Source organism: Bacillus rossius, chromosome 1, assembly GCF_032445375.1.
Source record: "Bacillus rossius redtenbacheri isolate Brsri chromosome 1, Brsri_v3, whole genome shotgun sequence".
Classification (NCBI taxonomy): domain Eukaryota; kingdom Metazoa; phylum Arthropoda; class Insecta; order Phasmatodea; family Bacillidae; genus Bacillus; species Bacillus rossius.
Genome location: NC_086330.1, coordinates 75794786 through 75811282, shown reverse-complemented (window position 1 = coordinate 75811282; position 16497 = coordinate 75794786). Strand labels below are relative to the sequence as shown.

Sequence of the window (16497 nt, the reverse complement as noted above, 5' to 3'; positions counted from 1 at the left end):
CAGCAGACAAACGTTTCCGCATTGTGACAGAAGGCTTAGTGGGAGAGCGGCTTACACACTGCCCGGACTCCGCGACATTGCTAAGTGTTTAGTGGTACATTTTAATATCGCCGTCTCTAAGCCACGCTAAAATTCATTTTTCTGTTCTAAACAGACTAAATATAGTGCATGAAGATAAACAAACGCCACAAAAGATAGATTCCCCCCCCCCCCCACACACACACATGCACACAATGCAAAGCACGTATGAGAGCGCTGTAGGCTAGAGTGGCAGCACTGCGGACCTGAGTCCACGTAACCTGGCCCGCAGAACGGCTGTCAGGGCCGCCAACTGTCCGAGCCTCCACCGACGATAAACTATTCAGTAACTCGAGAGTGGAGATACCAAACCACAACCAAACACGTCACGCCTGTGGTACAGTCAGTCTACAGCTATGCATGGGTCGAGGAATTTCATTGCTATATCAACGGAGCTACTTGTATTCTACTTCCTGCATCATCAAGCAACATTATTCCCGTAATAAATTCATCCAAGACAACTGAACAAAGAAAATTGGTTGACTTTTTCAGTACAGCAAACTCTTAAGCGCTCAGAAATACGAAAACCCTTTCAAAGTGATAAAAAAAATCAATCACGTACATACATGAAAATTATTTCTCGAACCTTACACCAAATTAAAATTTTATAACATTACGTTAAAAGCCATAGTATCAATAAAATATACAGCATGAATTAACTCACCTGTTTATGCATTTCGACGTTCAGGCCATACGACATTTCGTAGTACTGTAACAAAAAAAGAACACGATTACCATTAAATACCAAAAAAAAAACATTGGAAACACATATATACCTCCACTGTATAATAGGTTTATTAGTTTGAACACCATAACAGTTAACAGTTTAATCTCGCTAAAAGCTAATTATGTAAAAGAAACATCTCCACGTATAGACTGGTTTAGTTGATTTGAGCGGAGGACTCTGCGCTGGTGACAAAATACCTTTTTACAAAGCAGCAGCCAATGAACGACTGCCAAGCGAAAAAAAAAAAAATCCAGACCAGCTGAGTGTTAAAACTTTATACAATTGGCTGTGTTTCGTGGTTGACTGGGTTTATTTCAGGTACATGTCCACTGTTAGCTCACCAATCATAGCGTTCTGAATGGCCCGGCCAAAAAGGGCAATGGCTTCTATTGCAGACGGCTGCAAATTACAAGAAAACATTCGCTAGCACAGGCATACCTTATTGCAGTCTAATGTGCGATCATACTTTTTTCACGAAAAATACATGTCATTATCCATAAATTATTGAAAAGGAATAAAACTGCGCCGACGCATTTTTTCAAGACACTGTAAATACCCACTCTTATAATTAGAATAAATATCTTGAGCCGGAAGGAGGTGGCTGAGTGGTCGATCTATATATATCTATATATATATCTATATCTATCTATATATATATATATATCTATATATATATCTATATATATCTATATATATACATATCTATATATATATCTATATATCTATATATATCTATATATATATATCTATATATATATCTATATATATATATATCTATATATATATATATCTATATATATATAGATATATAGATATATATCTATATATATATATCTATATATATCTATATATATATATATCTATATATATATATATATATATATATATATATATATATATATATATATATATATATATATATATATATATATATCTATATCTATATATATCTATATATCTATATATAACTATATATATATATATCTATATATCTCTATATATCTATATATATATATCTATATATATATATATATATATATATATATCTATATATATATCTATATATATCTATATATATCTCTATATATCTATATATATCTATATATCTCTATATATATCTATATATATCTATATATCTCTATATATCTATATATATCTATATATCTCTATATATCTCTATATATCTCTATATATCTCTATTTATCTTTATATATCTATATATATCTATATATATATCTCTCTATATATCTCTATATATCTCTATATATCTATATATATATCTATATATATCTATATATATCTATATATATCTATATATATCTATATATATCTATATATCTCTATCTCTATCTCTATATCTATATCTATATCTATCTCTATCTCTCTCTCTCTCTCTCTCTCTCCCCCCCCCCCCCCCCGTCTTAAAGACACGAGTTCGCTTCCCAGCGGAATCCCGCCATTTGCTTGTGGATTTCTTGGAGTGTGCCCCCCCCCTTACCATTACTGATAGCTCCGTGCTCATACTTGGTCAAATAACTTCAGTATCTATCCATAAAACATTTTACATATTTTTATAATATACTAGCTAATGGCCGTCATGCTTTGCAATGCCTCAATTTTTTTTGTAATGTGTTTGAATTAGGTACACATATACATATCATCTCTATATCTCACTAATTATCTATACATCTATCTATCTCTCTTTCTCTATATATATATCATTATCTCTCTCTTCTATATACCTATTTATAAGTCACTATAGCAATGAAAATATTAAAATTCTATGTTTTTACCTATTTATATTTTATCTAACTTTTTACGTGTCACAAGTGTGGCATAGGTATATAAAAACAAGCGCGTATTCGAGTCCAATGTTTGCGTCAAAATTTCAAAGCAATCGGTGAAGAATTTTCGGGGATTTAAGATTTTGAACGAACATTTAAATGTTCTTTTATATAGATAGCAAAGCAAAGCTGAACATAATAAATCTACTATTCGTGTGGACGTGACAATTTTATGCTAGAGAGCTAAAATCTTTTCAAAGATAATTACCGCGAGATTTAATTGAAAAGTCTCCAGCTGTTTATACTTAATGTGCTATTATACACCGACGTGTGTTTTCAAAAAACAAAATTAGAGTTAGCAAAAATTAACAGCTGGAAAATAAATTTTCGTCGCATCCAGCTCCGTTATCATTTATCTCGGGACTTTATCGTGCCCCCTGCGACCTATTGACGAATGTGGACTGCGGGCCGATGGAGAAGTGAGCTCCAGTCTGCATTACAATCCAACTACTGATCCCTAGCTCTGGCTTCAGCCCTGCCCGACTAAACGATTTTCCCCCGTCTCATCGGTCTATCTGGCACGATATCAGATGTACTACAGCAACAATATATCGAAACACATTTCAACGAACATGCTTAGTTGTTACATTGACTATAAAATGTTTTCCTGCCGTTTGAAATGTTACTTTTTCCATAAAGATTGCATAACCAAATAATACTGCTAGTCCAAAAAAAAAAATCTTAACTAATCTGGTAAATTTTATTAATCAAACTTTGAAACATACAGTATTGATTGTGATAATGTGAAGGATTATATCAATTTTGCTGTGCTCCAAATTAATACATACCTACTTGGATGTATATCTTACGTTTAATATATGTTAGCAAAAAAACTAATATTAATTATTAATTAACTCGTAAATTTACAACTTAAATTTAAAATACATCAAGTTTTAAGACATCAATATTTCATACTGTACGAAAAATTACAGCTAGCTTACTGTTTTGTATTTTGTATTCTTGTATTGTAAGTTTCCCTGTTCCCCAGGTTTTCAAGACACCTTTCAAATCCCCTGAGTTCTCCCGTTTCCCATGTTTCCCCGTCTGTGGGAACCCCGCAGGTCGTCAGTGTATGTCCGTGAAAAACGCTGCCGGTTCCGCATCTGTAAACTGGCATGTTCTTTGCAGCGTGTAGCCAAGCCACCTCTGAACGCCCTGGGGGAAAAAAAAATAACCACCAGTTCCCCCCCCCCTCCCTCCCTTCCTACAGGCCCGGACAACGACATGCGTTAATTTACATTCCCATTATTTGCACTCCACCGGCGAGCCCGCGATACGCGAACAACATTTTTATTAGGCGTCGCTCCAAGTCAAACAAAGGTGCTGGGAGGCAATAATTATATATATATATATATATATATATATATATATATATATATATATATATTTATTTATTTTTATATATCTGTATATGTGTGTGTGTGTAATATTTCCATTTCCGGCTCTTTGAATCAGTTTAGAAGTACATAAATATTTATCGGCGAGAGTTGGAATTTTTGTGTGGTCCCAACTACGGAATAGAAAACTCGTGTATTTGTTTGTGTGAAATCCCGCACGTTTGCAATCGCTGAACCAATTATATACACGTACCCTAGAGGAATTTGAGTCAATATAATACATACTTGCAGCGGCAGTAACCAACAGTGTAGGAAATACAGTCATAAGTAAAATACTTTACCCTGAACAGCGGCATCCCATATACTATTACAGCCAGCCTGCAAGACGTTTAACACTAGGGTCGTGGGTTACAGTCCCGTCGCAGACATTAGAGTTACAGCATTGGTTTGTGTGATATCTCCTAATAAGTCTCCAGCATGCGGAACAATACTTTTATATCTCCAAAATAAAGCATATTATTCAAATACACAGCAGAACGCGTATTTTCCGTATCTTACAATCAAAAACACGATTTCAATTTTCACTCTTCACGAACTTTGACAAAAAATTTCAAAAAACATTACTACAGTGTATGTTTAAGTTTTTCACGATTTAACTACTTCAACCAATTTTTCTGAGTTATCCCAACTTTCCCTGTCTCAATTAATAGTTTATCTGGTTTCATCTGTCTGCCTGGCAAGATAACAAATATACCACACTACATACACATTATTATCAAACCACATTTCAAAAAACAATTATAACATAAAACTTGTTCACGCACAATACAATACTGCCTTTACTGTTATCATTCCCATTAACACTGCGTAATCAACACTGCAAGTCTGAAAAAGAAAACAAATAAATGTGTCGATCAAATTTTAAAACGATACGTTATCGATCGTGATCAGTTGATTGTGCTTCTAGTTTATACACAACGGTTTAATTAATGTCAGTAAAAAATACTACTATTGGCATACGAATGTTACTATTGAAATACATACAGGTTTCAATACATTAAGGTACTACCTAATACTATAGAAGAATACTGATAGCTACTGTTCTGTGTGTTTAGTTTTGGTATTTTTTTTGTTAGTTTCTGTACTTTTTGTAATACTTATTTTCCATAGTATGGATAGTATATAGTTCTAGCATACAGAGACTAGTAGCACTCAAGTAAAAGCTTGCCTTTATGGTTGTTTAATTTCATGAAGAACTTAGATGATTGTGCCAATGACGTGAAAAAAAAAAAAAAGGTAAATAAATAAAATAACTCCCCGTGCTTGCAGGTTTTGCTGGCGCAGCCGGGCCGAACCGACACGAAGACATCTCGACTGCGAGCCTCGCGCAGGAAGCAGTCGGAGGGAAGACAGCCCGCCGTCAGCGCCTCTTCCCGCAGAGACAAATGTTTAGACGGCGGCCGCCAACGAATAACAAAACGGGAGTGACAGATAGAGAGATAGGGGGGAGATTAAAAAGAGAATCCGACGGTAGTCGTGAATGAGGGCCGCCGGAAGAAGAGAAGAGGGGGCTGGGGGAGAGAGAAAATGTAAGATAAGAGAGGACTCCGAAAAGGCGGTCGAGCGACAGCGCTGCTCGGGAAGTAACGAGTTTCGCGCTAATTATGAGTAATTTGTGATTAAAACCGGGCGCGTGAAACTAACAAAAAAGATAGGTAAATTGGGGAGGGGGTAAAAAAAGAAAGGCCTCTCTCGCGGAGGGGATCTCTGGGAATTCATTAGACCGCTTGGCAGAAGTTGGCGTTCCTAGCCGCCACCTTCCCCTGTCCCTCACTCGCGCCTGCAGTACTCCTGAGTCCTGATGGCCCACCTGACTCACCGCCGCGCCGTCTTCCTGAGGGGGGGGGGGGGGGTCGACATTCCACGTCACTGTCGAGCTACGAACTGCCGCACAAAGAACACACCTCAATTTCCGACCCTAACTGGATCTCTGCACCGACTCCCGAATTCTGGATTACGTTGTAAACAAGAGGAAACCAACGCGTAGAACGAGGAAAGGTGTTATATTTCTAGGACTTAACATTTTTTTGAAGTTATAGATCCTTCTTTAGGCGCGTTATGGAAAAATTATGAGAGTGAATTTTTACAATGCGCGCGGACCATGCAACAAAATTTTCACAGGAAGAAGGCGGACCCAAGTGTATGAACATTAACCCATATAAAGTCACTTTCATAAAAAAAAAAAAAAATAGAGGACTCACCAAACGTATTAGTATGCCAAATAAAACTTTATGATAGTTGGTAAACTAAAATAGTCATAATAAAAAGTAATTTAAAGTTTTAAAAAACTTAAGGATTTTGGTATTACTGTTACAAACGCGAGAGACCAGACCGCGATGGCAGGTTCGGAGCTGGCTGGCGACCCTGCACGGCACGCATCGTGTCACGTGCGGTTCACTGAAGTAAGGCATGCTAGTCGTGCCTGGCCGGATTACAGGGGTCATCGCTACCCCCCTCCCCCTCCGCTCCCCGCGCAACGTCCTTCCTCGGCGCTATTATCTATCGCTGAACGACCTTGGGAATCCCGCGGGCCGCCACGTGAAGTGGAGTGAACAAGCGGCGCTATGCTTGATGTTTCGGGCGTCGGGTCGGCCACAGCTGCTCTCGTCAGTTCGAGAAGGGTGCCACAGTACTTAAGCAGCGACGCTGGTCTCCACGGCAGTTCCGCGCGAGTTCGAGAGTTTGGAGAGTTCCGAGAGTGAAGGGAAGTGCGACATCGGCGAAGAAGGTGAGAGACTCTTTCGAGAGTGGCAAGACGCGGAGTTCGACTGGATCGTGAGAGTGCGGCAACTGAGTGGCGCGAGACTGTGTGTGTGGACAGGCGCGAGGTAAAGGGCGAACCACTGTTGAACCTAGCTCCAATGAGGATTGCGAACTGCGGAACTTGACAGACATTGATTGACTTGAGAATAAACATTTTTAAGTGCCAGTGATTGTGATTGGACATTTTAAGTATAATTATTTATTATTAATGTAAATATTAGTGTTTAATAAAACTGTAATAAAACTTAATTGGACTATCCCTTACGAACCCAGGTCTCCCCTCATATGTCGTATCCTTACATTAGCTACATATAATACATATTTGCTTCACAATCAGTCAAGATTCGTAGCGCAGTGGTTATAGTAGCCTACACAATTAGCTAAAGGACAGTGGTTCGTAACTACGCAGTAGAATTTGTTTACGTTTTTAAAATAACAAATTACACTTTTTTTTAATCCTTCCAAGATGACGTTGTGACTTCATGTTCAAAGCAAATATGTTCAATATCCATTTACTTGCGAAGATATGTTCAAGTTAACGAGGATCCATGGACAGTTTGTAACCGCATTGCAGCCAAGAGCGAAGTGAGTCACGGAAGACTCGCCGGCCCACTACCTCCCGAGAAGACACCAGGAGTTCGGTCGAATGCCACCTGTTGATCGGCCCTACATTATTTCATTTAAATAATTGTTGTGATTTTGCCAAACATGCTAATTGACTTCATGATACAACTATGCTTCATTGTTGATTTTTAAGTTATACTTCTTTAGGCGTGTTATAAAAAAATGATGAGAGTAAATTTTTACAATGCGCGCGCACCATGCAACAAAAATTGACAGGATGAAAAAAAGGCTACATACACTTTATTGCTTGATATTGACTACTAGTCCTTATCATGAAAAACAATTATTTAATGTGAATTTTCTAGATAGAAATTGTGTTTATTAACCTTTTAAAATGTATTTTCAAGTGTATTTATTAAGTGATGTTATATTACGGTGTGTATAATTTATTTGCATTATAAAATACGACAGTAATATTTAATAATTAATTAAAATGAATAATGCATTAGAAAAACATTCAACTGATTTATTGATTTTCATTATTAATTTCAATTCATCTTGATTACTTTACTAAGTTAAATAATGATTACATAAATTTGATTATAATAATATTGAATATTGAGTATTTATTTTAAATTTTAATTTGATTGAATTTATACTTTAATAAAAGTATTTATAATATTACTCCAGTTTTTATTTTTTTATTTCTATTAATTAAATGAATGCATTATTAAAATTAGCTTTTTATTACATTAAGTAAGTATAACATCTAACGCGCGTGCATAAGTGCCTAAACCTATTTTTAAATGGAATAAATGTTCATTTAATTGTTTTAAGAACTTTTAAGGTCATTTATAATTTAATCCTCGAATGAAAAAAAAACTGAGACCATGTTCTCAACTGATTTACAGTTTATAATTAACCATTTGTCTTATAACTTTTAGTTTTAGGATGGCATTCATAAATATAAAATAAAGCTTTAATTTAAGGGATACAATATTACACAACCCAAATAATTTAAGATACACCCTGAATCTCGGTAGCCTATGATTCGGTACTTCTTAAACTTAATTGCTCAATCTCAGAGCCTTCCAGTAAAAATGGGAGCCATAGCGTGGGCGGGGGACGGGGGGAGAGAGAGAAAGGTGATTACATTTCAGCCTTTCTCTAATTCGAAGAGACTGGGCGAAATTTCCCAGTCCCAGACAGAGAAAGGACGAACTAATTAAGGTGTACCGTCTCGTCGACAGCAGGTCATCGAACGCACGCAAGGGGCGAAGCTGCGAAATCAACGACGACGGGCTCGCTCATATAACAAATAATATAAATTATGTTTTATAAATTATATATTTCATAATCGAGAAGGCTGCCAAAGCTGGCACACGATGCCCAACCAGATAATAGCTTTAAGAGACGTCGACGGGCTTTGATAACCACCACAGATGAACGCCAAAAGGACTACCTTTCTGATGTTTTTGTCGGAGAGGGAAAAAGGGACTAATTAAAGTTTTCAAGCTCCCGCCTGAAAGGTTGGGAAGCCAATGGCAGATTTACGAGATGGCGTGTGCCTTAAGAATAAAAGGTATGTAATTTTAGTGAGAGATTTCGAAACACTGTAACATCTTTTGTGTTTCGTGACAGGTTTAGTTTCTCTCAGGTACATGTTTACAGTCGGCACACGAACCACGAGGAAACAACCGCGTCCTGAATGTCTGGTGATTGGTCGAAAGTGCAAACAGAGTTGGCGAATGTGCTTGGTCCTTGTACCAAAAGACATTATTCGAACCCTTGACAAAATAGGTTCTCACGTAAATCATTGGCAGACCATTTTGGACACCTCTGGTGTGAGCAACGAACGAGCGGGAAGCCCGAGTACATAAGAGACTGTGGCGGTCACGTGACTAGAGGCCACTGAATCAGAGAATGTTTCCACTCCCTATTATTAGAGACATACATAATTCGCAATTTTTACTGGTATGGTATCAAGTTTAACTCAAAAATGTCCATTGGCTGCCGCTACATTTTACCTTCCAGTCGAATTGCACGTGATTGGGACAGTTGAATTTTGAAATGTTATTGGTTAGATGTCTTTGCGGGACGTCAGAACTGCGTACGGTCCAATAAGAACCTAGTTGAAGCGAACAACGGTATGAAATTGAGACTCTTTGAAACTAAGTTGATTTTATTTCGCAAAATAATCTGATCGCACATTAGACTGCAATAAGGTATGCCTGCGCTAGCTATTGGTATCCTTGTAACTGGCGGCTGTCTGCCCTATTTGGCCGGGCCATTCAGGACACGTTTGCTTCCGCACTGGATGGCTGTAGACACGTACCTGAAATAAACCCAGCCAACCACGAAACACAGAATGTTTAACAAAGTTTCAAATAGGGAAATTTAGCGGATTCATTTGGCGTCAGGTTGAAATTCAAAGGTCTGCGTCAGCCCATGTTTGCTTTCTCACTGGCTGATATCTAAATGAGAACCTTTTCGTTGTTGTTAATCGGCGCTTACTTTTCTCGTGGCTGGGCATCGTTGGGGCAAGGGCGCGGCACAAGAGCATGAAGGTCTGCGACCAAATGAGTCTCTAGTTTGACCACAGCTGTTGTGTCCCTTGCTTGTGGCTGGCGCTTGCTGGTTCCACGGCGGCGCCAGAGACCCGACCCGACCCGACCCCAACAACAAACACCGCGCATGCGCTCCGAGTACCGTGACTAACCCCCCCCCCCTCAACCCCTCGTTTTCTTGTAAATCTACAAATTAAACTGTTTTAATGATAACGATGCCGTCTGCTCTACTGCATAAAAACTGATAATTAGATACCTGCAAAGCTTGTATTATTTTGTACACAAAAAAAAATTATTTCTTTCACTGGCTGCTGCCACAATCTACCTTCTGTGTGGATTGCATGTGGTTGGATCATGTGGATTTTCGTTAGTTTCTTATCGGTAGGGACTGGAAAAATTAGCGTTTCAATGTCTCCATGATCATCTGAGCATTCGGGAAAATCACACCAGCTCATTGGCTAGTGACTCGTGGTACCTGTTAACTGGGATACTTGTGATGCGATATTTCCTTCGTTGAGGGTTATTCATTGGCTCAGAGTTATTCAAACCAACTGTGGTCCAATAAATGAAGCAACAAAAAGTCAAATGTATTTGGTTACTAGCCTATCGCGAAATGAAACAGCGAATTTTTCCTGCCTCTACCTATTGGCTTCATTTTTTTTCAGGACGCGTCAAAAACCACGAGCCACTGAAAATGTAATTTGCGTGTATTATGATATGCATTTCAGACTGTATCTTCAAATATTTTGTATGTCTGCCCATTCTTAGAGACCTGCGCAATTCTGTTATTTTCTGCAACAGGAATAACTGCATTGTCTAGTGTCCTGCCCCTTGTGTGTTTCGTGATAGGTGTGACTGAAACATTTGTATTTTTAAGGTTTTTATTGGGAGTGTCGAAACTACCTATGCTCCAATGAGAACGCATTTAAGGTGTATAATATTATAAAATACCAGCTTGTTCATGATCCAATGGAAATTAAAAAAAAAAAATATATATGAAATTGTATAACGGTACCAATTTCAGACTTTCCCCAAATTATAACCCAAATTTTGCAGGATACGGCCAAGGCTTTATATGAACAAGAAAATAGTGTAAATCATTATAATCATGAAGTCACAGCAATGTGTTAGAAAATTTTAAATTCTTAGCTAGTCCCATTACAAAAAAAAAGTTTGGTAACTGTTTTCAAACAATTTCAGTAAAAGACGCAATTTTTTACGGTGTACAGTAAGTTGGCCACCTTGTCACAACGTGTTGTTTGATTACATTTGGTTCAGGCAAAAGTCTACAGATGGAGCACAACTTTAATCATTGGCGGAGTCGTTACTTGACCAAGGTCGTTTGTCTCTCCACTACACACAGTTATGTCTGAACTTTTGATACGTTACTGCCGCAGTAAAGTTTCGACAGTTCCACTGATTCATAGTTCTCACGTCGCAACTGTTTTGTCTGGGGAAGCACACTGTGTTCGTCAATGCATCTCTGTTTTGTCCACATTATCTGTTTAGTAACACAGTTGGGTTCGTCTGTTGGTTGTTGTGTTGTCCAAGTTTTATGCCTTTATTTACAGTTGTTGTTTGCAACTGTCTCGTCGTTGTTAGCCCATTATGTCCGTCTGTGCTATTTTTTTTTCACTAATTCCTGCCACAGAATTTTCTGAGCTATGTTTTTAACTGTTGATATCGCCTGATTTTGGCTTGCTTTCTGTGTGTTTGCATATTCACCTTTATTTTGTCCATTATTGTGGTTTCTTATGGCATACAGTGTAACCACAAAAAATTACGTTTGTCCAAAAGTTAAAAATAAAAATAAATAATCTGATCTCAGTCTCACATTTTGAGAGTGTGTTACAAAGTTCATATTCCAGAACGGAAGCAACATATTTGAGAAGTTTTGATACAGTAATAAAACACGTAATTATGTGCATGAACTTAATTTAGGGACTTGACGAAAGTGCGGAATTGGGAAGGGGCTTATACCCTACAGAGCAACCAACAGACATTTCAAAGATTGGCAAATAAATGTTTTGGTTAAAATTAATGATCATGGAATATATACTGCGACAAATAAAGAAAAATATATTGGTTTATAACCTACTCCAGGCGAACTTCCTGATTCAGTTCCTTCACATGTCAGTTCACTCATTCCCAGCCTTCACGGTGCTGGCCTGTGATCGGCTACAAGTTGTCGACCAGCGCCTGAGTCTCAAACAAAATAACAATTAAAAATAACACACCTGCCAATTATTCGTGTTTCCCTGGATCGTACCCAAACCGAAACAGAAATGGAAACACGGGAGCCGTGCCGACACTCACCATGACGTAGTGCCTCTGGATCTCGATCTTCTCGCTCGCCAGCTTCTCGCACTCCAGCTTCAGGCTGCAACCACAACAAACACCGAACATGCACCGCCCCGCCGGCACACACCACACCAACACAACACACTCGGCCACCATAAGGATTAGTGCATGTTCTCCCTCCCGACTGCACAGCTGCTCCCAGCAGAGACGGTGGTTGTCCTCAACGCCAACGAGTTACACTCTCACAGAACCGTTTTACACGAACATAACCAAAAAATAAAAGAATAGAGCCATTACGTGGTAAATAAAGTCAAAATGTACTGCACATACAGACTTACTTGACAGTTCTATACCTACTTTATAACTTTAAAGTTTCTTTTACCTTTACAGTAATGAAATAGTACTAATGTAAACTTTACTCTAAAAAAGCGTGCAGGCTACAGTATAGAAAGATTGAACTATTCTCCTAATATATCAACTCATCTTAAATTAGGTAAATCTGTGTTGGTACTGGATATAAAAAAACAGCAAGAAATTTTTTTTTCCTGAAAAAATTGTAATTTTTTTTTTACAGAAAATTTTCCAAACAAAATATTTCTCCCTCACATCTCTAGCTTCTACTACATATACTCGAGAACCACAATCACTTTTTTTCCCGTTGGGCTGTGTGTTTTTAACGCCGGTCACCAGTGTGCACTGGACTTAACTGATTTCTAACTTTGAAAGAACCTTTGATTTTATTTTAACTGGAATGTTAACGTAAAACATACGTTTTTGTCATAATTTAATTTAATTTATCTTCAAGTCACAATACTTGTATTTTGTTAAGTTGGTCAACTGCTAGGAGCTGGTTACTAGTAACGGTATATTATCAATTCTGTTTTTGTTAGATCTTAAAGGTTTGTTATTTAAATATAAATGAGGGTACTATTACTGCGTAATATTAGGTAAGAAATGAACTCGCTTTAAAGACGCTATATTGACGCAGCCTATCAGTTCCGCTGGAGGTGGGGTAGTGAAAGAGAGTGACGTCATAACGCGTCAGCTGTGAGCGGGTGAGCAGTGCGCCTACGGACTGCTGCGGTCGCGTGAATTAAGTCCGCAAGTGTAACGAAAATGCGGGAGTAACGGGCTAGTGCATTTTGGAAACGTCTACACCGACGTGAAAATTTGGTCGGCGCTTGGTGATGTGCCGAGGACAGGCCAGGAGGTTACACAGTTTGCACGCCGCCAGCTACAAGACCACAAGTAAGTGACGTCGGCCGTATATTTTCAGCCCTCGCTGAAGAATTACTGCTCCCGAGCGTCTGCTTCATCCATTTTACCCTCCGTCAGCCTGCATGACCATGATTTCAATTTCAGTAAAAGCAATTATCGGCACTCGGCGTATTTATTTGTAACTAATTTTAAACGGCATACCACACTCGAAGACACAAAGTCTGTGAGGATACTTTTAAGAGCGTTTTAGTAATCATTTAGCAAAATTTTAACCTTGCTGTTAAATAAAATAGAAATTTTAATTATATATACTATGCCCGTGCAAATAGATAGAACTTCTGCAATTAGAACTGAGAAATTCCGGGCGTAAATAAAAAGAACTTTAGTTTTTTTAAATGAAAGTATTTTATTTTATGTAGCATTTATGTTGTAAGCATGTCAATGTTAATGCAGTTTTATTTGTTTTTACATGTTATATTTTACATGTCCATCTGAGGCATTTTAGTAAGTGTACACGCTCGTAATTTACCTCTATTTTTATTCAGTCTTTTGGATTGTTTTAGTAAATTTTCTTAACTGTACACATAAACGCACAAAACTGATTACAGTGTAACGTTAAAGATAAAGAGAGAAAAAAAGTATTTCCTGAAAAAAACACGCTTTTTGACTTATACTCTTTAGCTTCAACACAGTAGGTGGCTTTAATGTATCAATATTAAAATAATCTTGTTCAAACCAAAATATCTGCTGTGTGAGAATACGCATACAATTTATTTTCCGAAGGACGCGTAAGTGAACAAGTCTATATATATTATCGTTTTCTACTTGACAGCAATTTACGTTCTCGTAGTAAGTATAATGAAATAAACCCGTGCGCCTGGATTCATAGCAGACGAGGCGCCAGTGCTGAGCGGACAATGGGATATGTGGGACAGGGGTAAGCGAACAGAAGGGGAGGGGGAGGGGGGGCTTGGCTATCGCGCCGGCCGGCAGACCGCAAGCCACGGCCACCGCGCATGCGCGCAGCAACCCGACCGCACCGCTGGGATGTGTGCAGCGCGACCGCAACACACTTCCCTCCCCTAACCCTCTCTAACCCTCTCCCCCTCTACGCCGGCGCACTACCCCCCCTCCCCCTTTTCCCAAAGGCCGCGCCAGCGCTCGCGCCGGACCGGCGTCGACTACACACTCGACATTGGGCTCGCCACCGCCATCTTGCGTTCCATCATCATACAGGCCACGGCAAGCCCCGACGATGTGGAAGAATTGTTCAAACAAAAGCGTGTGCGTGGAGTCCATGCGCGACATAAGTGAAACTTCTTGCTTGTCATATTATTAGGTATAGGAAACATAATTCTCTTTGACTGAGGTCGCAGATCATGTATAATGTGGGTGTGTATACGTGCATGTATGCGAGCGCTAAATTATGTTACTGGACAATATGTAAGTGTGAAAGTGTACACGTTAAGAATGCAAGTGTGCAAGTACGCAAGTGTGGCAAGTGTGCTGCGTTGTTTCTACCACTCTCTCCTGCCGTCTCCTCCTCTACCTCCTCTCCCGGTTCCTCCACCACACACACATTTAACTATTCTCCTCGTGCGATCGAACAATTGTAGCCCTCTCAGCAAATACGTTTCACTTCAAAAAGTACACAGAAAAACTTACAGATACAAGTTGGAAAACGTCTGGGGACATTACACACGCCTCAATGATTTGCCTAAAGTAAAATGTTATCAGCTTCTTTGCCTATATTGCGTCATTTACTTTTCCCATGCTAAACATTAAAGTAATATTTTCTACGGAAGTAACATTTAGTGTGAGTTGAGTATCGATGATTACAAAGTAAATTTAGACATTAGTAGTTGTGGGAATATTTAGGACGGAAATAAATCTAAAAAAAAAAAGTTCGCATGTGAAGACTGTTTGTAAATTTTATTTAGTTTTTAGGGTGTACTTGGTAACTCCGCAAACAAAAAACAATAGTGAAAAACCTATTTTATGGTTCACCTGGCAATGTTCATGTTGAGTGTCTGCTGTGTGCTGAGGGTCATGGTTCGATCCCCACGACCTCATGACTCATATTCATGAGCACGTGATCGCAGCCTACACTGATCCGTGTGACGTAACACCGCGTCAAACAAACACATATACAACACTAAGTAATTACTGCAACACGCTCTCTCTATAAAAGGTTAGCTTTCGGGAATGCTGAGATTTGAAGGAACGCGCTGTACAAGTGCACACTCGCGTGTGCACCCCTGGCCGGCGGCCGTGTCTGCGGTTAGCAGGAAACACGCATCGACACGCACGCACTCACAAGCACTGCCAGTCGTTAAAAAAAAACACCTCCCAGCGGAATCGATTTGTTAACAATCGAACACGATCCTCTCAGCCTCGCCGGCCGACAACTCCCCGCTGACAAAAGCCAGGTAGTGCTTTAAAACACGCCGCGGCCAGGGGCCATGGGTGGGGGAGGTCGTAAAACCAGAAGGGTGCATGATGAGGGGACTGGAGTGGGAGTGAGAGTGAGAGAGGAGGAACGAATTGAATGAACAATGAAACAGCGGAGGGAGCAAGGTACTTGGCGCGCATAAACACAGGCACGGGCGTAAAACCAAGGCTCGTCAATTCGTCATGCAATCACTTCGCGCATGCGCGCAAACGCCTGGAACGAACGTCTGGCATTAGGTCGTAAAAACAGGCAAGCAGGAGAAGGCGAGGGGTGTTTTAACGGCCGTTCGCTGGAAACGGAGCTGAAAAATCTACGGCGCGGCAGTAAAAGGGTTTTTGTTTTCCATGACGGCCATTATTCCGAAGTCCATTAGCGACCTTGACAGGCGTCTCGGGATGGCGCTTGTTCGATCTATGGATCACTTGGAAGTTCGATAAATATCGATTTTTCGATGTACACTACTAACAATGGCCTAAACCCAGACATTAAAAGTTAATATTTCGTGTGCAATCAGATGTTATGCAAATAAAGGCTTTTACAAAAACATGTAATCCGAGTTTACACAGCAACACGGTAACAGATATGA

The 16497-nt window shown here is 39.1% G+C and overlaps 1 protein-coding gene across 5 annotated transcripts in view; it reads right to left on the bottom strand.

The window, feature by feature from the left end:
- Nucleotides 1–16497, bottom strand: part of LOC134538005 (transducin-like enhancer protein 4) — a 237887-nt gene that overhangs the window by 157046 nt on the left and 64344 nt on the right. For all 5 annotated transcript variants that reach the window (XM_063379005.1, XM_063379006.1, XM_063379012.1 and 2 more), the window contains exons 3-4: nt 12257–12320; nt 743–787 (exon numbers count right to left, since the gene is read on the bottom strand). In XM_063379005.1, the coding sequence (XP_063235075.1) occupies nt 743–787; nt 12257–12320 (109 nt within the window). The remainder of the gene's footprint in view (nt 1–742; nt 788–12256; nt 12321–16497) is intronic.